This window comes from Caloenas nicobarica, chromosome 8 (genome assembly GCF_036013445.1).
Source record: "Caloenas nicobarica isolate bCalNic1 chromosome 8, bCalNic1.hap1, whole genome shotgun sequence".
Classification (NCBI taxonomy): domain Eukaryota; kingdom Metazoa; phylum Chordata; class Aves; order Columbiformes; family Columbidae; genus Caloenas; species Caloenas nicobarica.
In genome coordinates, this window is record NC_088252.1 from 12,416,421 (window position 1) to 12,433,192 (window position 16,772).

The following is a 16,772-nucleotide window of genomic DNA, read 5'->3' on the forward strand; positions in this document are numbered from 1 at the left end:
TCTCTTTAAAGATCAGCTTATTGGTATAACATAAAATTCAATGATCTTTGCAATACAGCTGTTTCATGGCTTGCTTCAAGAAGACTTTTGTACACAACATAATTTCAGTGAAAAAAGTTTTCTGCCTTTTTTTTTTTCCTGCAGCAGATAAAACTAGAGATGCCTGTTCATGTTTTAAGTTTGATGAGACAGTTTTGTACTCCAGGATAAGTCTGCAGCTTTAATGAAACCGTCCCCAATTCATGCTTGGCCAAATGAGATCAGAATCAGGCTGAAAAATACTGGAGTATTTTTTGTTCTCTTTCTTTACACATATATGAACAGGAATAAAGAATGATAAAAATGGAGAGGGAGAAAATGCTTTTTGCTACAATAAGGACTTAAGCTTCTGGAACTTGTGCATTAAAATGCCTTTAAGCAAATGTTATTGTTTGTTTCCTTCCTCTATGTGGTGCCAGTAAGATGAATTCTTGGCCTCCAGATGACAGACAGGGACCATTTCATTGGCAATAATGGGAGTGAAGGAGTTAGCATGAGAACTTTGTCTTTAGCTCCTTTAAATGTTAAGTTTTAATTAATGCATTAATTACTTTTTAAGCTGACAGAAGCTAAATGAGGTATTAGCTCTGATATTGCTAATATAGCTCTATTTTCCATTGTCACATTCAGGCTTACAGTAGCCCCTAGGATCTCCAAGTCATACCATCAGTTCTTTTCCAAAGTGCACGCGTGGGACAAGACGGATTGGGATCAAAAGTGGGAAGTAGCAAGACTTCACTTGAGAGTCTGTAGGAGCTATGCCCCGATCGAGCTATATCCACAGAATAAGTGTTACATTTTTCCCTTCCCCCCGCTGTGCTGCCCTTCTGACTCCTGCTATTCTTGAAATCTGGGCTTATGAATCATTTCTACCACCAATGCTTATCTTCCCTGAAGGATCAGCTGCTAATGTGGCTTAAAGTATTATCAGCTGCAACCCAGACATCCACAGGGTCTAGAGGGAATAGCGGGATTGCTCTCCTGTCCTCCTTGCCCCTGCCCCCCTCGCTGCACAAGCTTAGCAGACTTTTGTTAGACCTGTTTGTTTTTTTTTTTTATGTTTGCAGACTCCCACTCATCTTTTAAACTGGTGCAAGGCCTTTGCTTTCAGCTTCCTTTTTTCCATTTTCCAAATTCCTTGATAAGTGTGATGTGATCTTAAATATGAGTTTGATTCCTACCTGGGGAACTTCATAATCAGCCTGAAGGTTTCCTGATGCTAATCCACTCAGGAGGACTATTTCATTTTCCTTTGGTGGCTGCACGTTCATCGAACTGATGAGTTTGGGGAGATTTGGAGAGACGCTGATCAACCTCTGCAGTATGAAAGACAAATTTTTGCTTTCAGGTAATGAAGTCTGAGTTGCACCATTATATTCATAAACATCAAAATGAAATACCACTTATACGCATCCCTTTAGAACACTAAAAACAGAACTGGCAGCACTAAAATGCACATCCTTTCTTTTGAGCCACCAGGCAAGACAATGGCAACAGTATAAACTTCTGCAAAACTGTCCAGTGGGACAGTCTGTCATCCCTTACGTTGTCGTGTGCTCAACTGCTTGATCGTGTTTGTGCACCTAAATGCTTGGCTTTCCTATTAGGAGTGAGTTCCTAAGAGACTGGGAACACTGTGTCTGTTATTGTCTGAAACAGAAAAGATTCAGTAAGTATGGTAATGAGAACAGCGCAAATCCTGCCGTCTTCCTCTAGGCACGTGACAAGTGAGAAACGAAAGGGAAATTGGCTGGAAATTGCTGATCAAATTGGTGTAATACTAAATCTGGAATAATGGAAGTATTTAATACACAGATGAAATATGCATTTCTTTGCTGTTCCACTGGGCACCTTCATGACTTTTCATTTGTAATGGTGCAAGCATTTTCTACCTGTTGTGTATTTGCTAGAGCCGAAAGTGGCAATAGTCATAATGTCAATGACGCTATGTAGCATAGGAGATCCGTATTGTGATACTGCTAGGAGTCCCCGGTGGTGTGCAGAAGGCACCTGTGCTCCTTTGTGTGCAAAGGGCAGACCAAAAGAACAATACTTACCCTAAGAGTGCTTACAATTCTCTTCTGCCAAGGATCTCGGTGTGCTTGCTTTATGAACAGGGAATCAAGGATGACTCCTTACAACAGGAGTAAATATCACCTCCATTTTATGCACAAACACAGCCCATCAAATGGCAAAGCCATCAAAGCAATGCAGATCTTGAGCGCCCAGCCATATGCTTTAGTTACTATGCAATTCAATGATACTTCATTGTTTCTTTTTCATTTTCAAAATAATAAGTTTGCAGTACTGTTACTTTTCCTCAGCATGAATTAGATATAATAAAACTTTCTAGCTTAGCAGATCTAATTCAACTTTGGGGAATAATTCACTTTTCAGTAGACTTAGCCTCTTCAGATGAGGCTAAGTATTTATATTTGACATAACTAAATTCAGTGCTTCAATTCAGTTTGACATTTCAGTATAGCACAAAAACGTTCTCATCCTTTTCTTTTTTCAAATTATAACCTTTCTGTTATCACACACATTTATCTACATATCTCTATTTTTCTACTGCTTAAATTAACACTTTTATCAGATTTCTTAGATAGGAAATCATGGCATTTTGTATATCTTTTACTTCAGTTCCTTTTTGTTCAGAATAAAAAAGGAAAAGTCTGGAAGGATGATGATTTTACACCAAAATTTAACCCATTCCAAGGCTCAAAGGGTAATGCAAAATCCTTACAGTATGTATTAGTAAGTAGTTATACAGTTCATATGAACAGTAGCTATGCTAACATCTTTAAAATTCTTCCGTGAAATGCTTTCACTACATCAGTGTATTGAATAAAAATCCACCCCACGCAATGCTTATTTACACAAATTGCGTATTATACACAAAAATTGTGATGAGTGAGAAGAATATACAGTACCTGTGCCAGCAGTGAATTTTTATTACCTATGCCGAAAATTAAAAGAAAAGTATCATCTCCTGGTTATGGCGAATAAATGTGTTGACTCTGCTCCAGAAACTACCTTCCTAAAATGTGGCCAAATGTTGCAGCCTCTCTGTTTCCAGCCCCCGGTGCCAGGCAGGGAGCACCAGCTGTGGGCATGTCGGGGTGCAGTGATTTGAGGTGCAGCGCTCTGGGGAGCCCACCGGGTTCTGCCGTGCGGGAGGAGCTTGGGGCTGGGAGAGGTGCCCGGGCGGTGAGTGCATCGCTGCCGCGGGGCTGAGAGGTAAACACCGTGCAGCTGCTTTTAAAGTTATTTGTGCTTGTGAGCGAGTGATCTAATCTCCTGGCACTGTAAAGGGTAGCTACATAAAGCTAGTTTCACTTGGCTTTTACAGATATCTAGCTCTAAGACTGAGGGAGAAACTTTTTGTATTTCCTTATGAGGAAAACTATAGCTTTTGTTCCTTAATAAACACTGTAAACAACAATAAAACCATTGCTTATTAGGAAACAACTAGTGCTTCTGTGGATTCAGCAACATTAAAGCTCTCAAGCTGTTCCACACAGTTAACCTGCTGATTCAACAGAAAAATAATTTTGCTGCAAGAACCCATATCTATTTTTGACATCTGAATTTTCACAGATCCAAGATGCAGAAAACGACACAGAAAAATGGTTCCTGCTAATGAACGGCTAGCAGGAGGCAGCAAGATCCCAGCATTGGTTGTCCTCCCATGAGCTCTAAGCGGTTTCAGCAAACTAACTGTAGTGGTTTACTGAGAAACTCCCTGAATATTGTCACGAGATTTTACCGTTGTTCACTTACTACATATTGCTGTTGTATTGTTGTGTTGATCGTAGGCACCTGGTCAGGGTGATGAAAATGAGCTGATAAAGGAAGATGTACACTCAAAACTGACACTAGGCCATACCTTTAAAATGTGACTTCCTCAGATATTAGGGGTTTTTTGAGTGGTATGCATTTTAAATAGCATATCGTGACGTGGTGTTTGTCTTGGTATTTGTAAAATAGCCAAGCTTTTCTTATTTTCTTAAAAACGCAGGGCTGGCTTTGTTTTGTCCATAGAATTTTGATCTGGGTTTATATTGGAGAGTCATGCTACACCTGACTAGACCCACTGTGCATGTTATTAAGACCTAAACTGTTACCTGTTTCACTTGCTCATCACTGCAATCATCTCTGTTTGCATCTAAGTTCACAAAACAAACCTGTAATAAGAGAAAAAAAAGAAACAGCAGTTTACAAAGTCATATTGGAATGGCAGCAACCCTTTTAAAGTCAATATATATTTCTTTTCTAGCCTTGTAGCTGAATACGTGAAGCCTTTTCCTACTACAAGAAAGGCTGGAAGGTTAGCAAAGAGAATAGCAGACTAGATATTAGGAAAGGAGGAAAAAAGGAGCAAAAGTAAGAGTCATGAGTTTATCTGCTTTGACAATTAGCTTGTGTGATAAACAGGCAAATGTTGCCAATAAACTGTAATACATAGAATGTTAAAAATGCATTTGATTGTGTAACAGAGAAACTCTTCATGTCTTGCTTTTCCAATGACTTCTTTTTAGGCTCTTGTTGCTAAATGTTTCATAAGTGCAAGTACTGATATATGTACAAATTTTGAGTTGCTTTTAGAGTTTTCTCCATATCACATAAATACTGTAGGTTTTTTCTAACTTTCTAGAGTTCCTGAGTAGAAGTTTTACACCTTATATAAAATTTTTTTTAACCTTGGTTCATGAGCCCATATGCAAGCAGAAGTTTTTAGCAGTGCTAACTGGGGCACTACGATAGGTGGCAGAACAGCTCACTATCTAGTAAGTCTACACGTGATTCATTGGGAAGTATTGCTTTCAATGACAGGGTCTTTTGCCCTTTCTTTGATCATTATGGGTTTCAGCAACTGTTTAATGGTAGTGATGTGAACAGAAACTTCAGAGCTAAAGACTATTTCATTTCTGAAGACTTATTTTTTAACATTGACTGGAAGGCCATTTCCTATTTTTCACAAGTAAGAAAATCCCTCCTCCAGCTTTATTTCTGAGTTAGAAGCAGGAGCTCCAAAGCTAGGCTGAATGTCCTACTTCTGAGCGCTCTGGATATCACTTTAGAAGTTTGTAAGAGGTTGGTGTTGTCTTGATTTAAATGAAAACATGGCACAGATTCAGGGCTGGGTGGAAGCCAACACCTGATTCCAAATAAATTGCAGATCTAGAATTTACCTTCTAAGAGATGACTTTTTTTTACATTTTCTGGAAAATAGTAAATGTTTCTTTCCCTAATTCTATGTAAATTTCCCCTAGAAAAACAAAATGTTCTAAATTATCCCCTTCACCAACATTCTTGTGTTAAGCATCCGAGTTCCTGTTGTGTGCCTGCTTTTACCCCAAGACAGCCCTGATTTCAGTTTATACATGCACATACCATATGTACAGATTATGGCCATCTGCAGCAAAAGCCAGCACAGCAGATGGAAAGATCCAGCCAGACCTCCCATTGTAAACCAAAAAAATCCTACTGAAAAAGGAAGCTTTCTGCCTTTTAAAATAGTTTAATGGCCTCTTTATATGAACTCGAAAACATATTTTTTCAATATTTTTACGATTTTAGGAAAAATATTTCTCTGCCTGACAATGCCAGCAATCAGGCTATGCTATGGTCATCTGCATTTCGTGGCTGGTTAACTTTTAAGAAATGGTTATAAAAACTGCTAAGCTATACAGTATTAAAAATACCCTCTAGCAAGACAATGCGGTAGTTACGTAATGCCCTAAACATGTTACAGTGAATTACACAGATAAAAATTTGTCTTACTTTCCACTGGGATTTTACATGTAGGCTTTTTACATATCAGCAATAGGTAGTTGTTACAAAGCATTAGATTAGATTTTGATTTCGCAGACGCACAGAGATGCCTTTGCTCGGGCCAGCATTATTCGGTAACCAGGGCAGGGGTGCTGGAAGGCCTGGGTCCAGTTTCTGGTCCTCTCGAGCATGTTCACGACCTCCCTGAGGGTAGGGCTGTTACTTAAGAGCTTTGTTTGCAAGCCCCCATGCCAGAGTGGTAAGGACTGTTGTCGTGGTTTCGTAAAAACAAGTTTCTCTTTTAGCTTGCATTGCTTGATGAACTTCTAGTAATTATATCAGAAACATCTCCATCAAAATAAGACTACAGAATAATTCATAAACTGTAGGAGGGAAATAGATTACGAAGAAAGAGCCAAGGTCAGGTCAGCATTTGTTAACCTCAATTTAATTCTGAATTTTTCCTTTGGATTGGATGCAGCTTATTGTATTTTAACTTGGTTTAACTAGAATCTAACTTCGTGCTAATCATAATATCTTTAAATGTCAGTTCTTTCCCATACACTTCTCCTTTACACCTCACATCCTTGTCTTCCCACAAACATCTTTTCACTTCCAAAATGTGCCTGCTCTCCATTCATATAGAGCTACTGTCTGGAAACCATGCAGAAACATCAAGATATTGCCTTTCTTTCTGGCCTAGGAAACATTCATTTTGGCAGGGAGAAAATAAGAAATAAATGGTGTTACATAACACAAAATGGAGGGAAAAAAAGCACGCCACCATCCAAATTCTGGCTTTACATAGTGAGATAGTCATCCACAACTTCCCTGTTAGATGCTAATATCTACTTTTAGTTCAGTAGTGTTTCCAGTGTAGAAATTCTATTTGGTCAAGTGAGAAAAATGCTTTTCTTTTGGTGAATGTGTACCTCTGCACTCAAATCTAGAGTATCAATGCTGGCAGAAAGCAGTATGCTGCTTATCCAGAAACAATTTAGTACACAATCACATTGTAAATGGCAACCCTTTAACTATGCAGATTCTTGTACATGAATAACACAAATTGGGGGTTGACCCCAGAGCCTCCTTTTCATAAAACTCTCCAAGCATTACCATCACGAACTTGCCAAGCTTTGATCTTGAAGGCAGCTTTGCTTTCTAGGATCACATAAAAAGAAAATAAAGAAACATGCTTTCTATCATTTTCCCTATTTTGCCTGATAATTTCTGTGACTGGTAAGAGGGTATATGGTATGAATTCTCTAGATCAACAATTTCAAGTCCTGAAATCTACTCTTGAGTTGGTGTAGAAACTATGCAGATGCCTCAGCGTCTACTGCCTGCAAATTAAGACTATTACTTCCTAAAATAACTACATGTTAAGAAATAATTTGTTTATAAAGCACTTAAGGACATAATGTGCTATACATACAATATTTTTACTCATTGACAGATGGCCTCAGGGAATTGCTAAAAGTGTAACACTGTTCTCTCACTTTGGAAGAGCAAAGCAATTTCATTTTTTTTCAGAGTACTGATGCTGGCAAACAGCTGAATGACCAGCAAAGAAATATATTATTCTCTATATTTTACTTATTGCTTTCATTACAGCTTGTCTTAACCAAGGTTGGTATTACTGGCATTTTAATATTCCCTAGATCAAAAAGCATGTTGATGGCAAGAAAGAAACACTGTCTCAGAGGTATAATACTAACAACAGTAATTCCAAAGAGCCCTGTGTGTTTTTCCTAAGTGTCTGGTCTAGGGTGAGGTCTATTTCAGATCTGTACTATTTTCTACAGATAAGAGATTGCCAAACTACTTTTTTCTGTTTGTTTTAGGAAGTGACTTTCTGTTGTTTGTATCGATGCCTGACAGTAAGGTAAGGCTTTTTCTTTGTCCTATGGAATACCTTATAGCTGTTGGTGAGATTAAAACAAGCCCTAGCTCGTGTGGTTTTTATTAAAGTAGTATTTTTTTTTAAATAAGAAGAAAATCTATTTGTTTTCCAATCCTCACCTATGCCAAAAAACTAACCCAGCAGAGATGTTTGAAGGCTGAGCTCATTCTGCCACAATACAGCTGCTTCTTGCCCAGTGCTGTAATGGCCAGAAGCTGCTAGCAGCTTTGGAGAGGAGAAACAGCTTGGAGAAGCCTGGTCCCTTTTGTCCCATGAAGCACCAGTTCTTCCAGCTGCTTCTTAGGGAAGAGATTGAACTGAAAATCCATTATATTCCTCCCTCTCACTGGGATAATAGCTGTCCCTTGCACCTGACTTATATAGTTAGTCTGGTAAGTGAAGTGAGAGCCATAGTCTTGTGGTCTGTGCTGTAAAGGACTGTGATCGACACTTGTTTAAAGTGCTGGAAGAGCGGTTTCCTCCCCCATTCTCCCAAAACTAAAACACACATACATTATATACCATCCTCCCAAATAAATTTCAATATCTAATTTAAAAGGAATTTAAAATGAAGAGACAATACTTGAAAATTAAAATGATATACAGATAGCTTGTGCAACCTTAATTCTACCTTGAACATTTATGCAACGCATTTCTGCCTGATTCAGTGAACAGGAAGACTGCAAAAAAGTGCAGAATTATGGAGAAACAGAGAAGTGTGTATCTGCCTTTTTCTAACATTTGAGGTTATGACTTTGTAATCTAAAGGACACTCTTAAATGTGGTTTATTTGTTTCTAATCTATGTCAGTTGGTGGATTATGACCACACAGTTAAAGATGGTATCAAAATGCCAAAACGGTGGCAGGACAACATTCAGGTGGCACAAACCAGTTCACCCCTGTCACTCTACTCCTGTATCCATACAGTTGATCCTCATCAGCTTTGACTTGGGTGTCACTAGCAGGGTGGTTTGGTGCCATATACCTCAGCATAGGCTAAACTTCTATGTATTTGGATTTCCAGGAGAATTGTGCAGAACTCACCATACATTGTGCTGTCCTGTTTGGTATGTCAGTACGTAAATGCTGTCTGGAAACTGAGCCTATAGGGTCTTTGCATCCCAGGTATGTGCTGCTCTGCTTTCTCCACCCTCTCTCCTGTCTTCTCTCATGACACCAAGTCTACTTAGACATGCAAAGTGCTAATTCAGACAGCTCAGGAGAGAGTTAAAGGAAATAACTGGTTTGGGATTGCACTGCAACCTGCTCACAAAACTCATGTTTAATTCCCTACAAACAGAAGTGAAAAAGATAATTAGCCCCAGGAGAGATCACAGGAGAAAATAATACTGAGCAGGCAGATCCTGGGTGCAAAGAAAAGCATAGTTTAAATGTCTAAGCCTGAGGAGGTGTGGGATACAACTGTGTAGCCTAGGAAGCTGAGTGACTGCTGAGCCCGGGACTGGCAGTAGTTTTGTATATAAAACCAGCCAAAGTGCTGACGAGAACGCAGTCCTCGAGGGCAAAGAACTGAAGCAGTGGCTGTATCTGCACAGCAGGAAAGGCAAATTCAAACTGTGCTGTTCCTTGCACTTCAAGCTTTCGCTGATGGCACTCAGTAGTTGTTTTGTTCATTTTACCTGTTAGCATCTGTTGCTGACAGGAGTCGAGTGGTGGGAGCGCAAAGGCAGCTGTATATCAGGGCAGTCGGCTGTGTCCTCTCTGTCCTGCTTGAGGTGATGCGAGTATGAAACTCTTACGATGTAACTTTTAAATTAGTATGTATCTGACTGCACTTATTTGCATCTTCTGCCCAATGTGAGTAATATGCATCTTACGTTAATGCAGTGATGTTCTGATTATTTAGAATCATCCTTTGAGTAATTAAAGGTTTGGCATTTATTTACACACTATTTCCCCCCTATATTTTGGGCAGGTGCTGTTTGTTCTCAGGATGTGTATTGTTTATGCGCCATTATGCTACTGAACACTTTATCGTATTTTTAAATGTCGAATTGTGAAGAGGGTTGTGAAATTTTAGAGCAACTATAATTGCTATGACAGTTGTTTTTAAGTGTTTAATGGAGTGTCTGACCTCATTCATTTCTGCTCTCAGCAATAACTCTGTGATGGGATGGCAGTTTTGGAATTCTAAGCCCTATTCTAATCCTAATTTCATCTGCGCAAAAGCAGCAAAACAATACAGTTGTTCTAAACTTTTATCAGAGCAAAGTCAGAGTCTCCTGGCTCTAGAAAGATAGTTTAGATCACCATAATTTCCCCACAGCACAATAACTATATATAGCTGCTCCAAGGCATCACTCATTGGGATGGGAAGTGGCTGTTTCATAGAATGTACAGCTGCATGTCCTGCTCCCTGAGGAGCTGAAGTCAGCAAAAGTCCAAGGAAAAATTATTGGTTTACTCCATGTGTCCGAGACAGAGCAAACTGTAACCCACAGGAAACAGCAAAGGAGTGGCAACATGACATATTTTGTCCAGAAATTTTCTGTGAACTTTGCCTCTTTGAAAATGACCAGCAACATTCACATATTTTTGGTATAAAATGCCTTTTCCAGCAGATTCTAGCATTGCAGCCATCTGTTTTTTTCTGTATGTATGACAAGATCTCTTTTTTTGACGGTTATCAAAATGCTGATCTGCACAGCTCCCCAAAAGAACCTTGCATTTATTTTCACTTGAATTATTTATGCTACTGTGAAGGCTAAATAAAAACTCTCAGACTTCTTGTGAGATATATATGTGTGTGTGTGTATACATACATGTACATATACATATACGTATATGTATATACATATATATATAGCCTGTCTATAAGGACTCCTAATTACTGACCTCTCTATTCTTTAAACTTGCAGCTTCTTGAGTCTTGTAATCCCAAAAGAGTTTTGAGTACCTTTTTTTTTTTTTAAGACAGACAAAACAGCTGTAAAATGATAATTTCTAAAAAAATATTCTAGAATGTCACATGGAATTACCCTTTAGCTAATAATTAAACTACCTCAGAATTTTGGAGATTCTAGTAATTTTTTTAGCGTCTAGGTTTGGTAGGATTTGAGTGAAAGGAGGCTGCTTGTGAAAATTTTTTGGGAAGCTTGTGGCTTTGGTAATTTCACCATAATTGTTTACTAAAAGAAAAATTTCCTGACACTTGAGGCAGTATGTCTGCTCATCTCTGTACAATTTCTACAATAATTCTGATTCATGTGCTGAAAAGCTGCTATCAGGTTTTCACTATGACTTAGGCTTTGAAGAGTTGAAGTCTCCCTATATTGCAGCTTCAGAAATTTAAGGTCTTGGGCAAATTCATTGCATTTGATGGAAATCTTGTTATCAACAGCTCGGTAACTACCCCAATGAATATGCACATGTTAGGTGTAAAACTTATTTCACAGAAATGACTCTGCATCCATCACAGCTGAAAGCAATATCCAGCCTAATATTTCTACCCGTTGCTTGTCTCTCATTACTATTAAAAATTTTATGTTTCTCTGTCACCATTTTAATCTACAGACTGGGATCAAAAGTAGTTCTCACTGCAGAATGAATGTTTATGCGAGATTACAAAGTTAATGGACATTTCTGTAAAACCATATGTGCCTGCATTACTCTTCTTAAATTACCTTTTTTTGCTAGGCCCTGTGCGTACTTTATTTTCTTTCTGTACCCATTTAAATGTCAAGTAGAATCTCAGAGGACTAGATAATACAACTGTGTCAGTTAACAAAGCTGAGAAATCTGATTTGAAGGCCAGTCTAAATAAAACAATGATAAATATAAACCAATAAACCATAATTGATACCATCATTTAGCTTTGTTCAGGTTAATCTGGCCTTTTTCCATTTCCTGTATTTGAAGATTGTTGGTATGGAAAAATTATGGTTCCATCAGACCATTGCAGGGGATGTTATTTTCAAGGAAGTTTTTTTTCTGAGCAAAATAATAAGTATGAACCTGAGACCAGTTTGTGGGTTGCACAGAAGCCAATCCTGCTCCTTCCCCCTTTCCTGTATCCTTTGATCTCCTACTCAGCAGAGCAGGTCAATACCTGCTACCCAAATATTAGCACAGCCTGGAACAACATGTCAGTGACATGGCTGCTCCAGAAAGACAAAGATAAAACTTTATAAAACAGTACTTCCATGCCCTCAGACACATGGTGTGAACTGGGGGGCTGTCATGTGCAGGGTCAGGAGTTGGACTCTATGATCCTTGTGGGTCTCTTCCAACTCAGGACATTCTATGATTCTATGATTTTAGTCACTTATAGGGAAAAGATTTCATAGAAATTGTTGAAACTTTCAGTTGTCAAAAAGCCATGAAGTTTCAACTGTTGTGGTTAACCATACACCAGACTCTGCTAAATAACTGCACCAAAGAATAAAAAATACTTAATGGTCTGGAAAGAGGAGCTATTTAAAAATGAAACTGAGGTGAAAGACTGACTCCCTGCAATGCTAAATTCCCATTGTCTTGGCAGTCTCTGCCCAGGCTAGCCTTTGTAAGCCGAGAAATACAACTGCCTGTAGTCTACAAAGCCAAACAGATGCATTCTTTAATCTTATAAACAACTGAAGTAGGCAATTATTACGATGTTGGATACATGGAGAACACTGGTGCATTACTAAACGAATGTTCAGATTTCTGGGACAGTTGAGTGTTTGCCTGCTGGTTTTTTTTAACACAGTCTCATTTGGTACAGTGTTTCTCTAAACTACTATAAAAATCTTTTTTTTTTTTTTTCCCAAAGACATTTGTATGTCACGTAGAAGCAAAAAGGGGGATTAAAAAGTATTTAAATCCAACTTGCTTATCCATGCTTGTCAAACAGTTCTATGGTGCTTTACAGGCATTTTCAGCACTTGAGGAAGTAATGCTGCTAAGCCTAATTTAAAAATGCAGAGGATTTTGTAAACAAAGATGCCAAGTGAAAATATTCCATAGTGGTCACTGTGAGAGAATTATCGGACTCAAATTCCACCTGCTCCAGGTCTTTGGAGTGTATGAATGAGATATTACCAAAGCATAAGTATACCTATCAGCTGGATAGACAGAGTCAATTGTATATTATACAGCTAGATATAAGCTGTTAGATCAGAAGCTGAAGCAGCAGTATCTGGAAAAGTGTGTTTTGTTTTGGATTTTTAACTGAATGAAATAGTTCCTTCTTACTTGCCTCTACTACTCGATAATGCTCACTTCATTATGATACCCAATATGGGTTTTTCCCCACTTTTGTAGTATAATGTTAGTGTGCATAATAGTTCAGACCATGTTTCTCTTTTTCATACTGTGTTTCACACAGAAGAGCAGATCTGCTGTATATTGCTGTCCCCTGGGCTTAGGTGCCTTTGTTCTGGACTACAGCAGGGGAAGAAGGAACGGGGAGGTGGTACTTCACAGGGTGGCAGACAAAATCAGCAGATTCGTGGTTGTTGTGCCTCTTTAAACGTCTCCTGATAAATCTGTACTCAAAGCCTTCTGTGGAAAGGATTTCAGGACTGGATCCAGTGGATCAGAAACTATTGTCTCTAGCTTAAAATCAGGTCCCTTTGCTCCACTGGTTAGTGAGATCCTTCTGTAGTAAAAGCACACCGTTCCATAAGTTCTCTCTGTTTGCGAAAATGAGGTGGGAACTAAATAAGCAAACACATGGGTCTGATGATGGTTTTTGACTGAGCTCAGTTGTAGGATAAATATTTGTCAATATACACATTAAGAATGAAAATCAGATCTGTAAAATCTACTGATAGGTATAATGCCCTAAATTTTTCCTTCTCCCCACCCAGCTCATCCTGGCCCCAGTGCTTATTTTGCTTTCTGAGTCATAAGATAAATTTTTTAAATCAAGACGATCATGTTTTCTACCCTCTGAAAAGGAATGCTTCATTCTTCCCTTAGCAGTATTTGCACTCAGTACACAAAAGATCCAGCTACAGCTGACCAACATTACAAGGAACAGAAATTACAGCTTTATAATGGGTAGGATTTGGTGACAGTGTTCTTAGCTCCATGCACTTTTGTTGTCAGTGTCTGACAGAGTCACTCTGTAGAAATCTCTAGATTAAGTACAAATAAAAAAATTCACTTGTTCTGTGACTGAAACAATTTGTACTTTAGAGACTTTTTCCACACGAAAAAAATTCTTAGCAACTAGCTAGTGGTTTCCACTGTAATTCAGAAGATTCTAAACACTGAATTCACAACACATGGCATAGCCTCTAAATTCAGCAATTTGTAGTCTCTAAATACAGCCTTAAATCTACTAACCTATGTTAGTTCAGTTACACACGGCCAATAAAGGCAAGAAAAAAACTACTAGGAAAACAGCAATAAGAAAGCAGAAAACCAGAAATGTCAGTGCCAGGCTTGTCAGAGTCAAGGTTTAGCCCAGGAGAGCAGTGATGCCTTCTGCTTTGTATGTCCCCTCTTTACAGTGTGCTTCAAATAAAAGGCTAAATGCCCAACTTCACCAGCTCCCTCTTTCACTGTGGGATTTGCTCCTGCTGTGGCTCACTGATCTCTCTTTTCATCACTTCTGACTGAAGTTCTGTGATGAAGATAACATGTGGTTGCCAATGGCTTCAGTCATTTCAGACTAAACCTTTAGGGACTGACCTCTGTTTCTGCTGAAGGAGACTTGCATATTGTCTGTCTGCTCACGTGTGCTTTACAAATTCCAGGGCAGCTCTGCCCCAGCTGTTAGACAGGTTATAAATAGGTAAAACTCTAAAGCAGTAAGATTACTTGAAAAAGAAGAAATATTACACGTTCTTGTGCTTATGGAGTGGTCCAGACAACAGCTGATTTTTTTGATTGGCCATGTGAGTGCTGGGATTAGAAAAGCCTATTTACCTACGTATTAATGTTTCAAGGTCGACTTTTCAGCAACTGGAGGTGTAATCTCTGACTAGTACTTTCTCTTCAGTAGAGTGTTTATGAAGGTGTGGCTTTGTCTGCTGTATAAAAAAAAATATTGAGTTCACACTCAGCTGGTCTACTTACAACCTCCCAGCTCTATCTATATTCATGAAATCTCTGGGAACTTTTATCTCGGGGACCTCTGCGCTGTTGTCAAATTAAATGGATATCATCCAGCAAGTTTGAAAGTGACTACAGATTGTCACATGGAGACCTTGACCACATGCACTCGTAAGCCATGTCTTGATAGGAAACGAAGATCTAATCTCTAGCACACAGAATGGTAGCTTTGTGTGGCACGTCAAGCACATCAGATACCAGATCCTGCAAACTGCAGAGGAGTCACAAGAAGAACACTGGTGGGGCAGAAGCACCAGCTCCTCCTTCGCCCACTGTCAGCACTGATGGCAACACAGTCTGTCTCCTTACCAAGGATACCCACCCTCCAGCCTTCTTTGTTCTTCTCACCTGCCTCCTACAGACCACCAGGGCTTAAAATTTGCCTTGAAAAAAGCTGAAGCCCAATGCTCAACTTCTGCTGGTGGAGTCTGTTGCTGTGGGAGGTTGGTTGACGTGGTTCTGTCAAGACACTGGACTCCTCTGTCTTTCTATTTAAGTCTCTCAGAGCCACTGAGGGAGGCTCTGTTGCCAAATGTGTCCCTGAAAGGAGTGGGTCTGATGGTCCATTTGATTTTGCATAAGTAAGGGTCTACTTTGGTGATGCCCTCTCTTTCTGCCTATTTTTAGAGGGCTGCTTTGTGTTAGCATCCATTAAAAAAATGTCTTCTACGATACCACCATCTTGGATCCCATAATTTTTTTGAAAATGAAATCATGAATCACCATGCCTACGATGCTTGCAGAATGTGTTGTTCAGTCACATTAAAAAGATTCTTCAAGTCAGTTAACTTGACATCTTAAATATATGCTCTCAAAATCCTAAATGCCACTGCGTAATTAGAAAGGAAGCCTTAACTGAACTTTAAAATTTTTCCCCACTTCTCCTTTATTTGCTCCCCACTCAACTTGAATTTGCTCTTTCATTGCTCTCAGTCGAGCCTGAAATTATTTCTGTTGGTAAACAGGCAGCCAGAAACCATAATTATACTTTTTTTTTTTTTTTTTCTTCTCCTGAGGCTGTAATCCTTGATATTCTCTTGATTCTTAAAAAAAACCCAAAACAAACCAAAACTAATTTAAATCTAATTCAACGAGTTTGTCAAACTATTTTTGTGCACACGAATCTACTGCAGCTTTGGGACAATGTTTTGCCTGATGACATGTAGTTTTTGACACATTTAAGTCTTGCTCCAGTTGAAGTTTGATCTACCGATTCCAGAATCTGGTATGAAATAGTCAAGATAAATAGCTTCACAGAGTTCTTTAAGCACCTTACAGGGAAAAAAAGAAAGGGGTGGTGGGTGTACTCACCCATTCTCATAGTCTCTGTATTCCCAGAGCCAGACCACACAGCTACTGAAATCATGAATGATTTTTGAAGTTAAATAGCAGCAGACAGAAGTAAAGAACTTTAGATATTTCTGTCCATGAGTTAATTGGACTGTTACCTTTATCATTACCATTTTTAAGATCTGCAGCTCCAAAAAATGAGTTGTTCATTCCCTGTACTTATTTGTATACGTGGTTGGAGAAAAAATATCTGAATAACACTTTTGTGGGGTTTAGAACAAACTCCTTAAATAAAGCAAGAATCTCCTTGCTTTAAATTTATTATTTCTGAAATTATGAAGCTTGAAATAAAAAAGATTTTGTGGTCTGAACTTTCTTCTTCTTCTAGACAAGCTTCTACCAGGACATCTGCATTTTTTAAAGCCTCCTTAAACTTCCGGGTCCAGAGTGGTCATAAGAATGGGACTGTGAGGCTCCCTGACACTCTTGCTGTGGCATCATCCCTAAATTGGGCTCATATTATAGAAAGGAGTCTAAAAGCTCCTGCAGAGATGATTAGAGTCAGCGCTTTTGTAGCTTCCAGTTTCTTCGCAGAAGAGCAAAGACATGAGAAATCTTGGCATCCAGTTGAGGACTGGATTGGATCTCTTTGGAGAAGGAGCTTGTAAACCTCAGCCCGGGACAGTTTCCCTGCTTACG

General features: G+C 38.9%; 1 protein-coding gene across 1 annotated transcript in view; it reads right to left on the reverse strand.

Annotated features, from left to right (window-relative positions):
- SPHKAP (SPHK1 interactor, AKAP domain containing) overlaps positions 1-16,772 on the reverse strand; it is a 51,975-nt gene that overhangs the window by 16,836 nt on the left and 18,367 nt on the right. Inside the window, exons 3-4 of the mRNA XM_065640304.1 lie at positions 4,167-4,226; positions 1,221-1,355 (exon numbers count right to left, since the gene is read on the reverse strand). Of these exons, the coding sequence (XP_065496376.1) occupies positions 1,221-1,355; positions 4,167-4,226 (195 nt within the window). The remainder of the gene's footprint in view (positions 1-1,220; positions 1,356-4,166; positions 4,227-16,772) is intronic.